Source organism: Nicotiana attenuata, chromosome 5 (assembly GCF_001879085.1).
Source record: "Nicotiana attenuata strain UT chromosome 5, NIATTr2, whole genome shotgun sequence".
Classification (NCBI taxonomy): Eukaryota; Viridiplantae; Streptophyta; class Magnoliopsida; order Solanales; family Solanaceae; genus Nicotiana; species Nicotiana attenuata.
This window is the reverse complement of record NC_031993.1, coordinates 47,566,487-47,589,349: the sequence shown is the minus strand read 5'-3', so window position 1 is coordinate 47,589,349 and position 22,863 is coordinate 47,566,487. Positions and strand designations below refer to the sequence as shown.

At 35.5% G+C, this 22,863-nt stretch overlaps 2 protein-coding genes across 2 annotated transcripts; both read left to right on the top strand.

The window, feature by feature from the left end:
• LOC109225781 (nitric oxide synthase-interacting protein) lies at nucleotides 12,011-14,959 on the top strand. The gene is made up of 2 exons (XM_019390556.1): nucleotides 12,011-12,389; nucleotides 14,070-14,959. Exons 1-2 carry the CDS (start codon nucleotides 12,151-12,153, stop codon nucleotides 14,743-14,745), a joined length of 915 nt encoding a protein of 304 aa, XP_019246101.1. The 5' UTR covers nucleotides 12,011-12,150; the 3' UTR covers nucleotides 14,746-14,959.
• On the top strand, nucleotides 18,600-22,643 carry LOC109225780 (cell number regulator 2). Its single transcript, XM_019390555.1, has 5 exons — nucleotides 18,600-19,110; nucleotides 19,715-19,778; nucleotides 20,210-20,374; nucleotides 21,609-21,671; nucleotides 21,935-22,643. The coding sequence occupies exons 1-5, from the start codon at nucleotides 18,851-18,853 to the stop codon at nucleotides 22,085-22,087; spliced, it is 705 nt and encodes a 234-aa protein (XP_019246100.1). The 5' UTR covers nucleotides 18,600-18,850; the 3' UTR covers nucleotides 22,088-22,643.

Sequence of the window (22,863 nt, the reverse complement as noted above, 5' to 3'; positions counted from 1 at the left end):
GAATGGATGAGGAAACAGGTGATGACCCTTTGGGTCGTCACATCCTCCACCTCTAAAACAACCGTTCGTCCTCGAACGGACAAAAGAAAGAAGTACCTGAGTCGTGGAACAGATGTGGATAACGGCTCCGCATATCGGACGCGGACTCCTAGGTCGAGGCCTCAGGGGGCTGACCTCTCCACTGAACACGATCAGAGGGAAAACTCCTAGTTCTCAACTGACGGACCTACCGGTCTAGAATGGCTACCGGCTCCTCCTCATAAGATAAATCTTTGTCCAACTGGACAGTGCTGAAGTCTAATACATGGGTAGGATCGCCGTGATACCTCCGAAGCATAGACACAATGGTTCGGGGCGTGACATAAATGTTCCAATTCAAACGAGAGCCTCAATGAGTGAGTCGAATTGTTCTAAATAATATTTATAATAATGTTTAATTTAAGTTTAAAATTAAAAGATAATTTTTTTAACTTAAATGGAAAGATAGTAAATAAGAATATTTTGAATTTGAATGGAAAAAAAAGAATAATAGTCTTATAACGATATAACCAACTACCCTATCTTAAGTAATAAGTTTTTGACCAATGAAAATATTGAGCTGAAAGATAATAAAACAACACCCTTATCTTAACTCACTATAAAGATAAATATGGAGGTATTATCAACACATACTACGAGTACCACTACTCCATTCAACTAAAATATAAATTAAAGATAATAAATAAATGATACTTGATCACGCCCAACTATGCCTAGCGATCGTTTCAAATATAATCTGAGTATTTAGCCCAAAGTCGAATCCTCAGGGAATTAACCTACCAATTACTTTTGTTAGATTCACTAAATTCTTTGTAGTCAACTTCCCAAATATTCTGAATAACAATTGGTGATGTTTTAACTAACTATAACTGAAGAATGTTAAGTAAACTAACAGCTAACTATGATCAAGTTGTAAGCAATTAAGAGAAGGATCTAAGGTTATGATTTTCCCTATTGATGGAACCCCTTCCTATTATGTTTCATATAGATTTGCTTAATCGTCTCTATCAATTATGAGCACTCTTACTACCGTAAATCTCTCCCGAGTAATTACGATAATTTACTAGACGCACTCTCCCGAGTTACGCTAGCTGGCTTTTATTACAGCTCACTTTAGATCACACTCAAGGCTTCGTTATCCCTAATCCCACCTTTAAACCCTCGGTTATTGATCCCTCATATACTTTGGGAGTGGTGTTTTTCAACAATTACCTAAATATGCACTCTCTCCCGAGTAATACATTCTAATTAGGCATAGCTAATCGAGGATACTATCAATTAACTACAACAAGAACGTAGTTGAACAAATAGAGACTAAACCGGGCAAACTATATTAACATAACACAAAGTTCATCCTTCAATAGGTTCCATCAAAATCCTAGACAAAGTATTTAGCTACTCATAGCAAAGCAAGATAAAATCACTAAAGTATTCATAATGTGCAAATAAGATAACAAAGAGAAGATTGAAAAACTCTAATGGTTGATTGCTCTTCTCACACTTGTTCTGTAACGACCCGATCAGTCATTTTACTTTTTTAGAACCCCGTTCCCCCAAATAAAACTTTCCGTGCTTGCTTTAACTAATTTACGACCTGCGAGGATGGTTGGTTCGGGATTTGAAAGAATTTGGGTTGATATATGTTCATTTGATTCCTTAAGAATTTCTTAAAAAAGGCTAAGTTTGACTTTGGTCAACATTTTTAGCAAACGGGCCCGGATTCGTATTTTGACGGACCCGGAGTGTCCGTAGGAAAATATGGGACCTGGGCGTATGCTCGAAATCGAATTTCGAGGTCCCTAGGCTGAATAATGAATTTTTATTAGAAATTGTTAAACTGAAATTCCAAGGATTTAAAGAAACTAAATAATGATTGATCACATTGGTATCGGGCTCGTGGATTGGTTCCGGAGCCTAGTACAAGTCCAATATAGTATTTAAGACTTGCCTGCAAAATTTGGTGTCAATCCGAGTAGTTTAAGTGCGTTTCCGCTCGTTAGAGGAGAATTAAGAACTTGAAGTTCATAAAATTGATTCAATTGGTTTTAGGGGGTGATTCTTAGATTTAGCGTAGTTTCGGGCGTTTCGAAGGTTCGAGCAGGTCCGTTTCATGATTTCAGACTTGTCGGTATGTTCGGACGGGGCCTGGGAGCCCCGAGTGTCAAACGGACGAGGCTCGAGTAAAGTTGAAAAATGTGGGAAGTGCTGAAGCTGCTGCTTCTGTCATAACCGCACCTGCGGTTGGTCGACCGCAGGTGCGGGACCGCAGAAACGGTCCTTCCCTCGCAGATGCAGCCAAGGCTGGCCAAGCCCAAAACCGCAGAAGCGGCCCCGCAGAAGCGACTCCAAGACCGCAGAAGCGGTCCCAGCCCATTTGGCCAACGTCCGCAGATGCGGTATCTTCCTCGCAGATGTGGTCCCCTGACCGCAGATGCGGAAATCGCTGAAGCAGTGAGCTTCATTTATTACGGGTTCTAAGTCGATTTTTGCCATATTTTACTCCTCCATTGGGCGATTTTAGAGCTTTTGAGAGAAGACCTTCACCTAACATCTCGAGGAAAGTTTGCTCTACCTATTTCTAGTTTAATACTTATGTCTTAGGTAGATTAAACACTAGTTTTAAGGTGAAATCGTGGGGTTAGAGCAAAAACCTAGGGTTTTGACAAAAGTTGAATTTGACCACGAAATTTGTTATGAAATGAATTAGAAATCGTATATTATTGATCCTTGGGTTATGAAGAACAACTTCCCTTGAAAAATTTCGGAATCCGGACACGTGGGCCCGGGGTCGGATTTTAGGAAACTTGTGTTTAAGGGTGGGGAATGGCTTAAATAGTTAGAATATGATCTTGTAAGCTTGTATTGACTAGTTCCTACCTCTTTTTTCTAGTTTTGAATCATTCGGCTCCAAATTGAGAGTTCGGGCTCGTTCTTGGTATTGGAAGTGCACTTTTTGGAGCGAGGTGAGTCTCCTATCTAACCTTGTAAGAGGGAATTGTCCCCATAGGTGATGTAATCTAATAATTTGCTATTAAATGCGGGGGCTACATACGCACTAGGTGACGAGAGTCCGTGCGTAGCTACTATTATGCTAAGTCCGGGTAGTTTAGGGCCCAAAAGCATGCTTTATGTGGTATTCTTGCAACTCTGTGTTCAAATTGGATTGTTTAATCGTGGTGATTATGATAAATGAGATTAATTAAGAGGAACATGACCATTCTTGGTTTTTCTTTAAAGAGAAGATGATAATTCAATGAGTAATTGCTCCCCAGTTATATGTTATTGTCTGTCTGTTGATGTGTTTAATTACATGTGACCGCGTCGTATGGTTAATTTGCGAGCGGGGTAATAGATGCATCTATGGTTCGTGCCGCTCGACCCTCGGCAGTGCACAATTTACTTCATGTTGGATCGGATCGTACGACGTCGACACTATTTGCGCCTGTTTTACCCAGTATTTTCTATGATTGTGATTATTATTTGTCCTGAATGAAAGTTGCCAGTGGTGACATTACTTAGGAGGGAACCTGTTAGTTCTTGCTATATACTGCTATTCATTTGTTTTATCCATGCACAGTATAATTCATATCTCATATTATTTGACCCTAGTAAGTGTTAAGTCGACCTCTCGTCTCTACTTCTTCGAGATTAGACAGGATACTTACTGGGTACATATTGTTTATGTACTCATACTACGCTTTTGTACTTAATTATACAGGATCTGAGGCAGGTACATCTGGCTACCAGTCTGGTGCGTATCTTTGAGCCTATTCCGAGACTTCCACGGTGAGTTGCTCCCTTCCTGTGCCGTTCAGCAGCTTGATGGAGTTTCTCTTTATGTATTTTTGTTGTCTATTCTATTTCGAACAGTAAGATAGGATTGTTCTTTTGTATATTCTACTAGTTGCCCACAACTTGTGACACCAGGTCTTGGCACACACATTGGTAGACTATTCTTTTGGGATTTGTATAATTATTTTGGGTATCTTACTGGTTATTACTTGTTTTAACCTTAATTTAAGAAATTTCTGAAATTAGTTGGTAAAGGTAAAATGAGAACTCATTTATATTTTCGCGTTGGCTTGCCCGGCCATGGTGTTGGGCGCCATCATGACCTATTGTGGAAATGGGTCGTGGCATGTTCTTGCCTCCAATTCAGTCTAAAAACAAGCTTCCCCTTTGCTTGGTCGAGTTTGTTGAGTTTATAAAGAGTTAGGATAAGTTTCCACCGATTTACACTTTAGTCCCAAAATTTCTGGGCGATTACACAGTCGACCGCGACCGCGGTGAATCGCAACTATTCTGCCTCAATCTTTTGGCCTACCGCGTTCCAGCCGCGGTCGCGGTGGCCTCTTGTCCAGTCCTCCTTTGCCTCTTTCTTGCTTATTTTTGTTTGGGTTCTTCTTGGCCTTATATCCACATTATTGACTCCAAAACACTCCTCAGTCTCTTCCTAACTTGGATTAGTCCCTGCAAAGCAAAAGAACACCACTTAGAGTATTTTGTTATCATTTAGCCTTTAAAACAATAATAATGTATGGTACATTTAGAGTGTAAATTGCGTATATATAGCCTACTATCAATAATCAAAAATATTATAGATAAATTTAAATATTAATTTGAGCAGTAGAATAAAAAATAGTGAATATAATTTTTATTACAAGAAAAAGAAAAACTAAATTCATCTACTAATGAGAGTTGTGGGCAATGATACGAACAACTCTAACTTATGGGTAATGCAATAACATGAACAAGGAATCAAAAAAGAAGAAAAGGATATAAATAAATAATAATCTCAGTAGCAGATGTATATATAATGATAAGATTTATTTGATCTTTGAGAAGAGAACGTTTCTAAAATAATAATGAGATAAGTCATATTATATGAATGAGATACACGTATTTAAAACCGTTATAATAGATAAAACTAAAAATATATAGACATTTGACATAATTCCAAGAAACAAATTAAAAGTATTTAAATATAATTTAAATTCTTATATAGTTAATTTAAATGGAAATTTAATGTCAAACTTCCATATAAATGAAATAATTATATAAAACTTCATAGTAGAGGGAATAATATAGAAAGAGGGGGGTATAAAGATAATGTGAGTAAATTGATATTTTGAATTAATTTAAAAATAAATCTATATCTCTTGCTCAATTAGCATTTTAGTTTTAAGAATCGAGATGTGTGATGTATGTAGTTTGGAGTCGAATACTTTTAAAATGACTCTCAAAAAGAGAATTGTCACATAAATGCAGTTCGATTCGATCAATTTTAAAGCAACTCCAGTAATGTTGGAAGGGAGTTAATCAATCATAATTTTACACAAGAATAGAGGAAGTGATGACATATATTTTTGTGGGGATAATGTTTTAAACTATGAAACAACTCAGACATCGGCTGAACTAAATGTCAATTATGTTGCCTTACGGTAAAATTAATTATCCAACATTTTATAATTTATTTTATATCTCAATTGTTTGGAAGCAAAACATACACTTTTTATATTTTATTTTTCTATTAGTGCCAGTAGTTGCCATGCTAAATTAGATAAGAAGGGAGGAAGGATTCTTCTCTAATGGCTCAGGTATGGACTATGATTTTTTAGCCCGTTGTTGATATTTATGTTCTCTCAAAGCGTATGAGCTAATTGATTAAGCAACCGATGGGGTCGGTATATAGGTGTCAATTAGAATGAAATAGATTTAGATAGGGTAAACATATAAATATAATTGCATTATTTGGGATTACTATTTACATAAAATAAAGTGAATTACAAAAATCATAAGGTAAATTTCATTTAATTAAGAATTACCTGTAAGAACTCATCTTCTTTTAGTACATGTGCATGGTACATTTAAAGTAGCTTAACATTTATTTAATTATAATATACTAATCTTAACTATATCCCAAAAGTATAATTTAAAATTGTTAAAAACAAAGTGGCTTTAATTGTGTGGTTAAAATTGAGGTGACATTAAAATTGTTGAGCAAATTACGATCCAACTATTTTATATGTTGGTAACTCCCAAAAGTTTAGAATATATTGATTGTCAATAAATCATCATGTGTGTATATATTAATTTGTCATTGTGAAATTTTACGTTGGTAGAAGTCGATGTTGATGTGAGAAATTATTATGAGATAATAATATAATATATTTTTACAATTTAAGATATTACTAAACATATTTTTATTAGTTATTACTCTATATAATCCCTTTGTTCTAGTTTATATGAAACTATTTGCTTTTTGGTCTGTTCCAAATAGAATGACCCCTTTCCAAATTTGTAAATAATTTAGCTTAAACTTACCATTTTACTCTTAATGAGAAGCTTTTATAACCACACAAATACTCTGGACACCTTTTTGACTTGTATAGGACCACAAATTCCAAAAGTCTTCATTTTTTCTTAAACTCCGTGCCCGGTCAAACAGGTTCACATAAATTAAAACAGAGGGAGTAGTATTATTTCACTCGGTTTCAATTTCGATGAGATATTTGAATTTAGCTGTTACTGATACACTATCTCTTTCCTTCTTCTTGTGCCGAGGGTCTGTCAGAAACAACCTCTCTACTCCTCCTGAGTAGGGGTAAGGTCTGCGTATACACTACCCTCCCTAGACCTCACTTGTGGGATCTCATTGGGTTGTTGTTGTTTGACTTGACACGAAGTTTAAGTTCGAAAAAGAAAAGTTTTGTAACTTGTGCTCCTAAAAGCTTTGTGGGGCCGTGATAGTCGTATGAGTGTAAGAGCTTCTCACTACGGGTAAAATAAGTAAAATAAAACATCTAAAGTTAAATTATTTCCAAATATAGAAATCTGTCATTCTTTTGGAATAGACTAATAAGAAAAATACTTTATGTAAATTGAAAGGAAAGGAGTATTTATTTTTGAATCATATTGTATTTTTATTTGTTTGTATCACGGACTATATACGGGGTTATAATATTTAAGTTTATGCCATTAGTTATTCATATAATTTATTCTTTTTAATTTATAGAATATAGCAGGATCATAATATTATCCTGTTACGAAACTTAGCTCAAAGTAATAACATAAAACAAGAAGATAGATAACAATGTAGAGAGAAAGAGAGGAGAGAATCTTATTTCTTCATGTATTCAAGTGTGTACAATGTGATGCCCAAACCCTCTATTTATAGGATGATATAGGTAATACAAAGGGACTCAATAAACATGGTATTAACTATTGAGAACATGGGGAAGATCATGGAGGTGTGGGAGTTACATCCATAATGGTAAGAAGTAGTGGGAGGTTAATGGAGAAGAGTAGTGGGTGTTACTCCCTTAGGAGTTATGGACATCCACCATAATCAAGTATTTCATAACACTCCCCCTTGGATGTCCAAAGATAATGTGCCTCGTTAAAACCTTACTAGGAAAAAACCCTATGGGAAAAAAAATCCTAGTGAAGGAAAAAGAGTACACATATCTGTAATACGCTTTATTTGCTGCCTCGTTAAAAACCTTGCCAGGAAAACCCAATGGGATAAAACCTTAGCTAAGGGAAAAAGAGTACAACACATATTTGCCTCCTCCTGATGAAAATATCACTTTATTTCTCGGAGACGACAAATTCCAAGCTTGTCTAACAACTTCTCTAATATTGAGATCGGCAATGCCTTGGTGAATTATTCTGCCAAATCACTTGAACGAATTTCTTGAACATCTATTTCATCATTCTGTTGAAGATCGTGTCTTACAAAGAACTTTGATGAAATATATGATTTATTCAGTCTCCTTTAATATTCTTCTTTCAATTGAGATAAGCAAACATCGGCTTCTTCATTATTATTGGATCTTCTATTCGAAGAAAAGTCACACATCTTGTGAAATGATAATATGACAATTCCTCACATACAAATAGATTGTTTGAAGAACGGACTTCAATAAATGCCTGCATTTGCATAAACAACAAAACCTTGACAATATTTGTTAGAATAAATAAATGTATATCAAGGATTCTTTTTGCAATATAATACTAATCATATTTCAATATCTCCATATAGCCTTTATACTCTCAGTTGTTGGGACTATTCGTCCAAACTTCATACTTTTCAGATGAAGTCAATTTTCATTGCATATTTTTCATTTGGCCAATCATTTATCTGTCCAAATTCCATGACAGATTTGAGCTCAAGATCCTCGTCAACATTAATAGTATTGAGCGCCACATTATATCAAAAACATTGCCGACGATCATTTTACGCGGTTCCATCATCAGTCAATAAAGACATAACTTATCGAGATCTCATTATTTTCAGGTACCTGAGCCTCTCCCATGAGGTCTTATGAAGTGTTATGTCATGGTGCTCTTATATAGCAACTTGCCTCCTTATTATGACCATTTTGAATATTTGTTCCTCTCCTTCTTCAAGGTGTTTTATATTTGTAACCGATTAGTCTATTACGCTTCATGCGTTCCAATAGACTATGTCCATCATGGACTTTATTTTATTTGGAGTATTAGTAGCTGAAATATGACATTTAGTTTTGGGTCAGCAAATCCGCATGGCAATATTTTGCAAATGAATTATCACTTGAACTTCAAGTTCATATTTTCTTGTACGAGGATCTAAGTGTACTCATAATAATTCATTCCATGTATTACTTTTTTTAGCTGCTCATTTTCTCCCCTAATTTTGGGATCACCAACACATATCCCCAACCTTCTTTGGGGACCAATCTTTGTGCACTGTGGTGGCATAATTAAATCACATAGTACATCCATATTTCTAGATAAAAATATTTGATTTCTGACCTTGAACCAATTGTGATGGGGAGAATTTATCATAACTTGTTGGCTAGATGCGTACAAGTGCTGTTGTATATTAAATAATACACCTCATACCAAATTTCTATTTGGCAGTTTTGTTCTCATAACCAATGGTTTAGCTATAATTGGAGGCATACAATTTCTGCTAAACCAACTTGGATTTAAACCACCATTATCAAGATAAATTATCATAATATATATTCTGGAACTGTGCTCTAATAATTTGAGCAAGCAACCTTGCAAAAGTCAAATTGCAAGTTGATAACCAACGCACATGTGACCATACAATAGATGCATCTATTAAAATCATATAATAATAAACGGTCCACATGACAGGTGACTGGGCCCATATATATATATCACCTTCTATTCGTTCCAGAAATCAAGAGATTCAATCCCAACCTTAACTAGTATATCATGAGAATAAGCAGCACAAGAGAATTCTTGAAGAATCTTCTATTTCTTCAATATATGCCAATTTGAATTCTCAATTAATTTTCGCATCAATAAATCGGGATGGCCAACCGGTCATGCCAACCTATATTTATTTCAGTAAACATTTAATTTACTATGGCACGTGATTTCATCATCATGCTTATACATTTGTAGTACAAATAGAAGAAAAATCGGGTAACCTTTTATATTTACCCGGTATGTTATAGTAATATGAAGATAATCAATCTTCCTTTCATTTATAGTCTCAATATGCCAACCACTTTGGCTAATACATTTGAAACTCAAAAAGTTTCTTTTGAGACTTACTATAATATCAACGTCATGAACAATTTCATTCATCAGGGTAGTAACAAATTAGCTCTTCCGGAGCTCTTAATTGATTTTGTACTACAAGATCTTTTGTCACACCATTCATATGGTGAATGTCTCCTTTACGGAGAAAATCATATCATAATAATTGTCATGGTCAAAATCATCATAAGCAAAATCATTTCTTGCTTTACTTTTGCCTTTAATAACCTTTTATAAGGCATGGCGAAATATTTTCGGCGTACCACATGTACACGACCAATGACATATTCGTGTAACCACATAGTAATGTTCATGATCTTTCTTTCTCTCAAACCTCCCGTAGAGGTGAATTATAGTATTTATTCAACCATGCATAAATACATTCTTGTGCATAATTTGTATCACATATATATTTTCACATTCACTTCAGGAATGAGTCTGCATTTACAATGCTTATTACAAGTCGCATTCTTTCAAAAAAATGGACTATAATCGTCTGAACGTACCTTATATTTACACACCAAATTGATACACATTTCCTTCACCTTTGAAGGATTATTTTGAGAACCCTTATTGTTCTCCTTTTTATAATTATCATAATGATGACTATTATTATTTGATCTTTGGCACGGCCATGTTCATCGGTCAACCACTTGTCTTTATTTAGACCTATTATGCACCGTTATCATATTCATTTCAAGAATGGAGCAAATCAAGTGGGACACGCTTCATGCTTTTTCATGAAAAATACATAATTTTTCATTAGTCATCATTATATGATCAATATGGTGCATTGGGACTCAAACCCACTGCCTTACCCATATAAAAGCATGTTAGGCCATAATGCCTTGGAACTCGAATCCAACGTCTTTTCATCAACATAGTACGATGGGACTTGAACCCACCGTCTTACCCTCAATCTCCGGCATAATAGGCCAAAATTCACTAGGACGACATTTGAGCCTTTAAAATATTATCACGTGCGGTGGTCATAAACTTCTTAAAATTTTGTAATGCTAATGACATCAAACGTCACAAGACTTATGGAAGGCATCGCCAGTCGACCAATTCATACTAATCCTTTGTGGAAGGCTTGTACAGACCTCAAGGAGGCTAAGCACTTTAATTTATATTACCACACAAGTCCCCTACCGCATCCTTCAATCCAAAAGTTCAAAAAACAGATTTTCCTATTTCCCTGCATAACTCAGAATATTAAATTGGAGAGCTCATAAGAAAAGAATAAATAACAAATCACTAAGCACCCCGAAAATAAAGGAAAACTTATATTTCCTTGATTTCACATGTAAAAGAAATCAAGACACCATATTCCAACTAGAGAAACTTAAACCAAAATTACGGTCTAAAAACAATTATATTGCAAGGCCCCACATATAAAATATGTCATAGAAGAATTTGAATAGATGCGAAATAATTATAGTGAAGTATATGCATATCTCATGTAAGCGCTCCCATCGGTTAGCATTAATAGGAATAAAGATTAGTAAAATTTGTAGCACATCTAAAAACCATAGATTCTTAAGTTTCACTACTAGTCATAGGTAGTTCCTATTTACATCTAATGGCTTGTTAATCATAAGCTTTGAAAAAAAAAAATTCACATGATGTACCGGTACAGATTCATGCATCAACAAGTCCACATATTACACATAATTTAATGCAAAGATGGAAAGTTCAAAAATGGTGAAGAACGTATCTGTACACTAGAAAGTTTCTCCGCTGATGCATTCTTGGGTTTGCTGAGATAGCTTATTTGCGATCAATGTGGTGATTACGGTCTCCACACTCTTATGAATTTGTAGGAAGATGAGTTGCACATCTGAGCTTCCCTTTTCTTTCATGTGCTTATCAGAATATGATGATTGGCTTTCGATTGCAACCTTTTCTTATGTAGAACAAATTTTTAGACCTTTATAACTCAATTGATTAGAGACTCGTGCTGATAACGTGTTACGAAACTTAGCTCAAAGTAATAACATAAAACAAAAAGATAGACAACAATGTAGAGAGATAGAGAGGAGAGAATCTTATTTCTTCATGTATTCAAGTGTGTACAATGTGATGCCCAAACCTTCTATTTATAGGATGATATAGGTAATACAAAGGGACTCCATAAACATGGTATTAACTATTGAGAACATGGGGAAGATCATGGAGGTGTGAGAATTACATCCATAATGGTAAGAAGTAGTGGGATGTTAATGGAGAAGAGTAGTGGGTGTTACTCCCTTAGGAGTTATGGACATCCATCATAATCAAGTATTTCATAACAATCCGCACATTATGTGGGTACTAATACTAGTACTCCTAATAAAAGAATGGAAAAAGAGAAGCCACGTGTACCAACATTTTGTCACCGCCAGTCACGCTATAAGTCCCTAAGGAAAACCGACGACTGCGACTGACCCGATTGGAATTTGGATAATCCAGTTTCATCATAGATCTTCCTGCATAGGGCTTTGTTCGTTCTCTTCCCCAACTCGCAAAACCCCTCCTCCCAAATTCAGCTGAATCACATTAGGACTTAGAGAGATGCCGCAGAGACACTCGAAGAACAACAACGATCTCGCCTTTTTCACATACGATGAGAAGCGAAAGTTAGGGTACGGAACGCAGAAGGAGCGGCTGGGAAAAGACTCAATTAAGCCTTTCGATGCTTGTTGCCTTTGCTTAAAACCCTATATCGATCCTTTGTGTTGCCAGAAAGGACACGTCTTTTGCAAAGAGTGCATTCTAGAATGCCTTCTGTCCCAAAAAAAGGATATCCAAAGGTGCCTATTTTTGTAGATTTGAAAAATATAATTTTATTTGGATTGCCTTGTTTATTTTTATGCTTAAGGTGCGTTTGGTATGAATATGTCTTGCTTTGCCCTTACTTAAATCCTATGGCTAGCTTAGTTGTATCTCATTTACTTTGTAGTATTTCTCAATTTTGTGTCCAGGTTTGTAAAATTCTGCTTGTGAATGCTATTTCAGCTAAGAGAAACTGACAATATGTGTGGTTTTTAATTGAGGAGTGATTTGTGGAGGTTGGCTTTAAGTTAAATTTTCTTAGTAGATTGGTAAGTGGAACTTTGAGATGGCTTTATAATGCTGGGAGACTAGTAGTTTGAGGAGGATACTGCAGTATATCTCAAAATTAGCAACTACGAGGGTCATAGCTAGTGCTTTCATCCATTTGACACCAAAACACATAATATCTCATTGGTTAAGAGGCTCCTCTTTTTTTGTCCTTAATGTAGTTCTAGTTAGGATTTGCTAATTGTTTGATGTCTGAGGTTGTAGGATAGTGCTTATGGAGTTATGGTGCAGTGTATCTTGAAGAAGATCTGTTTGATATGTTCAGTGGTGGATGTAGATAATAACGTATGGGTTCGACTAAACCCAGCATATTTGACATTGAGCTTGGATATATGTGAAAACTAAAATTTCAATAAATGTTATATTTTGAATCCATAATGTTAATGATATAATGGGTTTGGTGATAAGAACATAAAGGTTGAACCCATCATGTTTAAATGTGGATTATTGAATACCGCCTCTGGATATGTTAGTCTATGTTGTGGTTGTGGAATTGACTTATTACATGCCATATCAATTAAGGGAGTTTTGGTTTAGCTGCAAATGTACCCATATCATTTGGACAGGGTGCTGATTTGCAAGATATATAATAGTGCATCGTTGGTCCCCAATATTGTTGTTTAGTTATTGATATAAACTAGAGTCTCTTGCACTTGCAAATTACAATAATTTGATGACATGGTTAGTTTTAAGAAGGGAACTATTATTTTTCAGCAGCTTCTTTAATGCTATTCTTTACTATTACCACTATACCGAAATGCAAGTACAACAACTATGCCTCAATCCCAAGCAAATTGGAGATGCTGTATGATAATGTGAATCCTTACTATCCATGACACCATTTAAGCTCATTTCAGTCCGATACTAATATGGCAGTGAAAGAAAAAGAGGATAACACTGAAATTTTTCACGAGCCACCTTAATGTTTGCCTTCTATTATTTTGATGATAATATGCTAGTCAAAATTATTTCTGGTCTCCAAGTCCAATTAAATTGTGTCCCATAACTTGGTGGGAGAAGGGAGTACTAGATAAACTAGCTAATAAAGGTCTTCGTACTGAATAGTGAACACTTGTTTGGAATCCCTTTCAAGTGAACACAGCAGCCTGTTCGAAGGATACAGCTACATGATCTTAAGTTGCAATGTCTGTTGCTAGTTCCTCCTACTAATAAAATAGTTGTCCACATTCCACCTAGAAGGGATAACATTGACTAATACATCTGTAGATCTTTCTTCAACCTGCACTTCTCTGATGAAAAAAAAGGCAGTGAGGAGTGAAAGGGGGTGTGGGGTGGGAACATACTTGTGTGTAATCTCAGAATCATCCTTTGGAAAATTTCATTTGAGAAGCTGTTACTTTGTCTTGCAGAAAGTTGGCTGCTCATGCAGCTCAGCAGAAGCAAGAAAAAGAAGATGAAGAGGAGGGGTTGATGCTGCAGAAAGCCAGGGAGCTTGAGGCATTTGATCAACAGAATCATGGTCCAGTGCCCCAGTACAACGATAAGAACTACAACAGAGACAAGAATGGATTCCATGGGGCCAATAGCGTGAAGACCACTTCTTACGAGGAGGAAGCACTTAGAACCATGAAAGCATTTTGGCTGCCCTCTGCAACACCAGATGCACCTGCTAAAGTGGATGCCCCATCCACAAGCACAGTTTGTCCTGAAGGGAACGAAAAACTTAAGATGAAAAACCTTTTCCCTATTCACTTTACTGAAGATACCAGTGCACAGAAGAAAACCAAGTCTCTTGACAAGAATTTCATATGTCCCAGTTGCAAGGTCACACTAACCAATACTTCGTCACTTGTAGCACTTAATACTTGTGGACATGTCTTCTGCAAGAAATGTGCAGAGAAATTTGTGGCTGTAGACAAGGTTTGCGTGGTCTGTGACAAACCATGTAAAGATAGAAATCTGGTGAATGTGGAAAAGGGAGGAACAGGGTTTGCTGGCCATGGAGATAATCTTGAAGCAAAAGACTTCAAACACTTGGGGAGTGGAAGCGGGTTGGGCCTGGTGAGACCTGCCATGAAGACATAACCTGCAGTGTGCCAGCTTGCGCATTAAAGTGGTTTTGTTATGTTGTAGTAAAATTTGGTTTTACTGTCTTCTACAAGGAACGCTCAGTATTTTCTTTCGTTGTGTTTGTTCAACTACAGCTCTGTGAAAGCAACTTCTGTAACTTATAGCATTTCCATTTCACAAGGGTTCTATTTCATATGAAAATTGATTGAAACTCGCTCCTCCAGCGGTAGCTGACGCTTTTCATTGTTCGTTTAGTCACTTGTATCTTAGGCAAACTACCCCATCCACTCTTGGAGTTGGATGGAGCTATCAGTTTCATATAACTGTATTTACGTTGAGGGTTGGTGAAGGGAGAGGAAATTTGCGACTTGTTTTCTGTCAACCTATTCTCGACTCAAAATCAAAACAACTTTTCATTCTTTTTAGCTAAACATTAATCTCATCCCCAAGAACAATTTCAAATTTCTTTTCATGTTTATTTTGGGGGCTGATTTAGAACTCAAAAGCCAAACAGCAAAACCGGAAGTATGATAATGAAAAACTGAATCCTGCCGTCCAAAAAACATAAACAAAAGTAGAAATTTCCGAGTCATGAATTGAACTCTAATAATTAAACCTATCAAATATTAGGTCAAGTGTTTATATTCCAGGAATGATCTAATCAAGTGAAGGAAAGTAGGTTGAATATGAAAGCGTCAATTTTGAGCCGCTCAAATTCTATAAGTATACAAAATGGCATTATCAAATATCCGAAAGCGAAAGATTGAGGAAAAACACATTCTCCTAGTCGGCCACAACTTTAATACAATAGTATGGTCAATTGGTCCATGTGTAGGTGACCTTTTGGAACTCGGGGAAATAATGGCCAAAATTGTTGCAACTTACAAAAAGGCTTACCATTCATGTGCAACAGTTGAGGTGTTTCATCTGAACCTTATCCAAATAGACAACTCTTTTATCATTGTCCTCTAGGCCACTTTGGTTCCCCACCACTGCTTTTGCTTTATTTTTTAAATACAAAAACATGGGTAAACCAACTTGGACTTGATCACGAATCCTTCCCCACCTTTGAAAGGGTAAAAAGGAGTAAATGCACTTTCATTTCTACAAGTTCTTTTTGATTTCCTACTTTATTAAATGGTGATTGAACCATCTCCACAACTTCAATTAGGGTGCTAAAAAAAAAAAAGACAAAACCTGCTAGTTTAAAAAATAAAACCGTTCCTGCTTCCTTTTTATTTTGTGAATTTATGACCAAGGAATCCTTTTTGTTATATGCCTTGTACACACCCAATTTTTTTTTTTTTTTAAATTTATTGTTATTATTATCTAGTTGTATTATCATATTAAAATAAGATGTACTACACTCTTAGTGGGTTCATGAGTTGAATCAAACGAGACCTTTTAATTTAACTAACTGAACATAGTTAAACTAAGGTTTCATGCTCTTTAAGTGCCCTATAAGTTCTTTTTCAAAAATCAAGATGGGTCTAATCAAATAATAGTGGCTTCAATGATTCGAACGTGTACGTGAGTTTTAAACTGTGACATTTTAACCATAAAACTCTTCCCTAAAACACTGCTTTCAGTTTGTGTAATTGTTGTGATAAAGGAAGATTTGCATAAGAGAACATGTTCGATTTTTGAAAAAGTGAAAAGTCATCAAACAAGAATCGAAAACCTCGCCTATTTCCTTCTTCCGTGTTTTCAGTAATGCCACCTTTGAACGAAATTCCGTTTGTATCAAAACCGCAAATAGAAATGACTAGAAAACGATAAATTGGAGTTACGCTTTTGTACGCAGAAACCTGAAAAAGAGGCTATAGGAATTGTGGCAAGTTGTATTACGTGAAAGGATCATTTACTTAGTGAAACTTTTATGTTTTGTTAGCTTTCTGGTCTGTTTCAGCTTTACAGGTAAAAATAGCACGGTCTAGCCAGTTTTCAGACTGGTCATTCAAAAATAGCTAGTATTTACCAAGTCAATAAAAAATAGCCACTATTTTGCTGCAACAGAGACCGGTCCAGCATAATATACTGGAGTTCGGTGCACCTGTGTATGAACTTCCAGCATATTATGCTGGAACTCCAACACACGGAAAGTTCCAGCATAATATAGTGTAGATTCGAGCATTTGTGTATGAACTTCCAGCATATTATACTGGACCGGTATTCTTTGCTGGAACTCCAGTATATTATGCTGGAGTTCCAACATACTTATCCTGGAACTCCGGTATAATATGCTGGAGTTCAAGTATACTTATGCTGGAACTCCAGCATAATATACTGGCGTATTTTTTGGGTTTTGGACACTATTTTCGCTCAAATTTATCTTTACATGAAAAGTGGCTAGATTTCGATTACTTTTGAAACTGGGCTATTTTTGAACGACCACTTAAATATGACTATTTTTGAATTTCTCCCGCTTTACAGCCTTGCTTGTAGGAGCAAGAGTTTTTGTTCTTTATATATATACGTATTTTTATTTATTTACATACATATAAAGTTTGAATTAGACGTAATAAATTCGATCCAATTCGTTGGCGTTAGGAAGAAAGGCGGGGTTAGTGGACTAACATTTTCTTTGCATCATTTAAACTCCATGAAAAAGATTTTAAATTTTAATCATCTTTCCGTCCTCGTCCAAACAAATCAAATAAAAGATAAAATTTATTCAATCATCAGCCACAACTAGCAGAATTATTTAATATAAGTTGCTTTATTATTGGTCATATTCATCATCCTATCTTTATATATAGACAAAATAATATTCTAACTCTATTCTCAAAAAGGATCCAGTAACAAATTAATATTTTATAACGTTGTTTAGGAATCAAAGAGCATTTAATTCATGATCAATAATGATTGAGACCCCAATAATAATATAATTAGCACAACACCCACCAAATACATACAACATATAGATACAGCTAATAGAAGGTAGGCTGGCTCCAGTTCACACTGCTATCATTAAGTCAACCCCTTTCAATTTACAATCCTTTGCTTCAAGTGGTCCAAAAATAACAATGAATGAAATCAAAGAATAATTAATGCAAATCACAATACTTAGTAGAAATATTTTTTTCTCCTTAATGAACTTACACGGTAAATTCGAATTAGTTGAGCTAATGAATTATAAATGCCAAAAACCTTAAAATAATTATGAATTAATTTAAATTAAGTTAAAAAGGACCAAGCTTTTTAATTAACTTGGCTGCACGCTTATACTTTTTGACTTTTTATTTCATATAGAGTTTGAATAAAAAGAGTGAATGTAGGCACATTATTATCACACACATACTTTTGCTTTTAGCTATTGTGAGTTTGATCGATATTATCTTCTAATTAGGTATTGCCTACTTTACTATTGACGAAAAAGACTTTTCATATTCGATGTTTACATGAAATCATCTTGATTATTATGCTATATATAACTTAATATGAGTAAAAAAAATCCCAGCAAATATGAGTAAACTCATCATAGTTAAATCTGTAGTGTGTATAAATAACATTTACCATGTAGTATTATTTAGTCTAATATAAAAATCAGTGTGTATAAGTTTTTCCTCTTTGACTTTGTGGAAAAAAGAAAAAATTATGATGGTGTGAATAAGACTAAAATAGTTCCTCTGTTAATCCAAGAATCACATGTTGCACTAATTTTTCCCCATATGATGCATTAATTAATGAATGCTTTTCTTATTGATTTAATGTCAGTCAGATATATTTCTCAAGTAAAATCCCTCCAAAGCTATATTCACGAGCACACGTGTCACCAGCTGTATCTGTCATCTATAATAAGGGGCCCACCATCATTATTTCTCGCGCCAACCAAAATGCCTTTTTATTTTTTGCCAATAATAGAATCGCCACCAATTATCCAGCCACCATATCCTCCTCCCAATAAATAACTCAACAGATTATGCTCCACATCGATCCTCATTACCAAATATATAACTTTGTCTCAATCCCAACAATTATTATTGCTATTACATAACTCATCTATATCTATTCCGTTCTATTCGGACAAAACTGCGCCTCAACCCAGAATACTAATTCCGTTGATTATATAAATCTGCTATAACGAGAGGTGCAGTTGAAGGAGCAATTTTGGAAGAAAATGGATGTGATGGAAAAGAGAGAAGTGGATGAAGAGGGAGAGAGGTTGTTGGAAGGGGTGAGGGTGGTGGATTTTGATATGTTGTGTTCAACGGTGGCACTACAAGCACAAAAAGGACAGTGGGTGAAGTTGAATTTGAATAATGGAGATGAAGAAAATGTTGGTTATGATTATGGAGGAGGAGCTGTTTTGAGAATGTGGGAAGGCGAGCTTTTCTGTGACTCTCTTGAGGACCGTCGCATCGCTATTCAATCCCTTTGGTAAATTTCTCATCTTTTTTTCCCAGCTTTCCTGTTGATTTCATGTTTTTGTTTTTTACATTTTCGGATGTGGTTTTTTGATTTTGGAGTATTTGGTTACGATATTGACTAGAATTTTCTTACTTTTGTTGTGTCCTTCATTTTGCTGCTCCTCCATTTTTTATTCCTTTTCTCTTTCTTGGGTTTTGTTAATTGAAGTTAGTAACTTTTTTTCAATTAGGTTGAGATTGAGGTTTGGTTGAATCGATTGATTAAATATTAGTTTCTAATTTGGTTCTTTGGAAATTCAAGGAATGATCTTCTGTATAGAACAGATTTGGAGAAGATAGTTGGGCTCTTTTTCATTTCCTCTTTTGTTTTGTTAGCCTCTGTTTGGATTGGGGACACCTTTTAGGAAGGTGTAATTGATTTCAGCTGATAGGGAACCATCAAACCCTCTTTCAGTACAGGAAAATTTACTAGTCTTGCTTGAATTTTCTATTTTTAGCCATGAAATGGACTATTTTAATTTCTCTATTGCACATTTTTCTCTTGTTCTCAATTCATCGTCAACTAAGTCATTGTGATTATGGTGGTGATTTTAATTTCTGTTCATGTATTGCAGCTGCCCATGGTACAGATTTGGGAAGAATATGAAACGTGCTGGTTTTGGTTCCTGCTTTGTTCAGGTCAATATTTTTATCACATTTAAATCCATGTTAGTCAATGTTGTTAAACCTACCCACCCCCTCAACTTCTTTCTGATCCCTCGTGGTCAAAGTCTTCTTTAAATCTGTTTCTATTATATCGATTAGCTATGGCCTCTTTTAATTATGTATTGTAGTTGGTAAACATTAATCTATCTTAAATTATTAATTTACCTTGTCAACATAGATTGGTTAGAACTAGAAGGGTTTTGGTGATTAATTATTGTACATCTTAAAATAGAAAAAAATGTAGTGGACTCTGGATTGGTGATTTCCATAACACGATGTCTGTGTATAATCTGTTACTCTAGATAAGAACGGAAGAAAATCTACTGTTTGATACTTTAACATTGGTTTATCAGCATACATAAAGTACTCGTGTACTGAAATAGATTTATATACTTGTCTTGCAGGGCTCTATTTATTTGATTCTCAGTCTTGTTGCTCTCCTAAGCATGTTAGCATTCATTGTCACGAAGAAGCACTGCTTTCTCTACATAGGCGGTGGTTTTATAATCTCAGTTGGATTATATTTGGGTTATCACCGCACGAAAATGAGAAACAAGTTCAACATCAGAGTGAGTATTTTAATTCCTTATCTTTGTCTTTCATTGTTACTTTTGTGTTTCTGCCTGTATATTTCCTTTCTAGAGTTGCACAAGCTATGTGTGGGAAAGTGGTTGAATATCGTGATTGAGGTGGTTTTGCAGTAGATTACCATAAAATATTGGATTCAGAGGAAGTAGAAGTAGCTTTGATAATACGGAAGGGGGAGCAGTTGAGGGATGAGGTTTTGGAAAAATTGAGAAGGGTATAGCCAGTGTTCTAGATACCTAAAGTTTGATCCTCCAAGAATGGACCGGGTCGCAATTTTCCTAATGTAGAATTTGAAGTGAGCTCTGTTATAATTCCTCTTTATCTGGATGTTGAAGTGTTGCCCTTGATTTAATAAGCCTACATACAAAAACTAATGAGGAATGTGCACACCCTATATTTCTTGAGCCTGTGCAAGAACCAATACTTTACTTGATCCACTTTGAACGTAGGCACTGTCAATCCTCCTCCAGCACCATTATTTTGCATCCCGCCTCTTACTTTATGGGGGTAAGATGGATGGCTCTTGACCTGTTTTAAACTTTATGGGGTTAAGATGGATGACTCTTGCCAGTCACCTTTGATTTCCTCTTTCAATTTAAGTTTATTTCTCCATCACCATATTAACCCCTTGGAAGCAGCCAACACGTATTTGGATTTGAGTCTTGTGAACGCCGAGTAAATTGCTCGAAGTACTTCTCCTTTTCTTTCCTTTATCCCGCTCTCTGAGACGGTGGGAGGGTCTTCTGATGATTTTCTGACTTCTAGCTTGTGTTTTCACCAGTGATTATATTACTAGGTAATTTGAAATTTAATACTAGCATGGAAAGAATAGAGCAACTGGCCTCATGATAAAATTGTTTCATAGTTTGTAATTTTGTATGTAGAATATGTTCTTGAAGTTTTTGCCTTTACAAGATATTTGGTCCTCAGAAGATCAGTCTAATCAATCTACCGTAGCTAGTGCTATTAATAGTTTTTCCGCAACCCAGTTTGTGCAAAGAATCACCAATCTTCTTTAGTTTTTCTTCTTAAACCTACCCTCTTTATCAGTTTACGCATTCTCTCATATCTTCTCTATTGTATTTTGTATTTTGAGCTACTGAATTGCTAATGAGTGTTTCCATATGTGGATTAGCCACAGTATTTTACATGATCTCTTATCATTTGTCTTTGACTGTTGTGATAGCTAAGTCTTGCTCTTTTACACTTCTTCAGGGTGATAGTTCTTTGGATGATTGCATCTTCCATTTGACCTGTCCATGCTGCACATTATCTCAGGTTTGTTCTGTTATTCAATCTGCATTAAAGAATAACCAAAGTAGAGTTTACTTGTATCGTATGGTATTGTGAATTTGCATGTAGCTTCTCACTTTTGTCTGTCATATACATATTCACCCACAGTCAGTCCCCAAGGAAAGCTGAAATAAACAAAAAGCGCATAGATCTCACAAAAACAAAATCTCGGGATTTGTAGTTTGTGAAGCTTGATGTCATATTTCGCTCTGTAATTCGGTTTTAATTTTTGTTGTTTTATTGAGCAGGAGGCTAGAACATTAGAGATGAACAATGTCCAAGATGGCATTTGGCATGGTAGAGGTGATACCATATGCATAGGAAGTTATTCTGAACTTGGCAAGACTCCATTGGAACTACGTCCCCCTGCTATTGTGTCAACAAAGTCTCCTGAACCATAAACTCTGCAAGGTTCGGAACGCAACACAGAATGAAAATACACTTAGTAGCTAATTCTACAGTAGAGCATCCTTCACATTGTTCTCTCCCTTGAAAAGTTAAGCCTACAAGCAAGGATCTGAATTAGGAAGTTCTTTTTCCAGTAAGGAAGAATTTCATTTAACTTGCCTATGATCAAAAGGGGAAGAATCCCATATAGGTTATCGCTATGTAATGTTAAGGCACAGAATGCCTGCTGGTTTTTAGGAAGCAAGGCATTTTCCAGCATCAAAGTGGCAAATGCTCAGAAAGATGTGCTTCCAATTTCAAAGATGTATTGCAAATAGGAAACTTGCAAGCAATGTAAAATATGTAGTATAAGCAAATGCTTCCAAAAAGGAATGAGGGAGGCAGTTGCTTAATTGATCACCCTAGTTGAGGTCCATTTTCTTTTAGAATAGCACAAGCTTTCGTGTGTATATATTCCATTGAATTATAGAATAAGAAGAGATTCTACTTGTCTCTTGAATTAAATTCTTGGGGAAAAAGAATTTTCTTCTTGATCCGGCTTATTAGATATCTCGTTTGTTAATGTTGTGGTTGAAATTACCCTACATCTATGCTCGTGGTCTATGTTCTCTTTACCTTTCTCTAATCACGTCGAGAGTACAGGAGGAGTTTTATGTTAAAAGAATGGATAAAACTAGATTGCAAGTTTAACATGGTATATCATATCTAGTGCTGGCAAAATGGATAAAAAATTGATTATTCATGAAATTGGGTTGGATAATAAACTTTT

Excerpts from the sequence above, each read along its gene's own strand:
- LOC109225780 (XM_019390555.1), top strand. The coding sequence starts at position 18,851 with ATGGATGTGATGGAAAAGAGAGAAGTGGATGAAGAGGGAGAGAGGTTG. Across the intron at positions 19,111-19,714 it reads ATCGCTATTCAATCCCTTTG|CTGCCCATGGTACAGATTTG; the intron begins GTAAATTTCTCA and ends CATGTATTGCAG. Across the intron at positions 20,375-21,608 it reads GAAACAAGTTCAACATCAGA|GGTGATAGTTCTTTGGATGA; the intron begins GTGAGTATTTTA and ends ACACTTCTTCAG.
- LOC109225781 (XM_019390556.1), top strand. The coding sequence starts at position 12,151 with ATGCCGCAGAGACACTCGAAGAACAACAACGATCTCGCCTTTTTCACA. Across the intron at positions 12,390-14,069 it reads CAAAAAAAGGATATCCAAAG|AAAGTTGGCTGCTCATGCAG; the intron begins GTGCCTATTTTT and ends TTTGTCTTGCAG.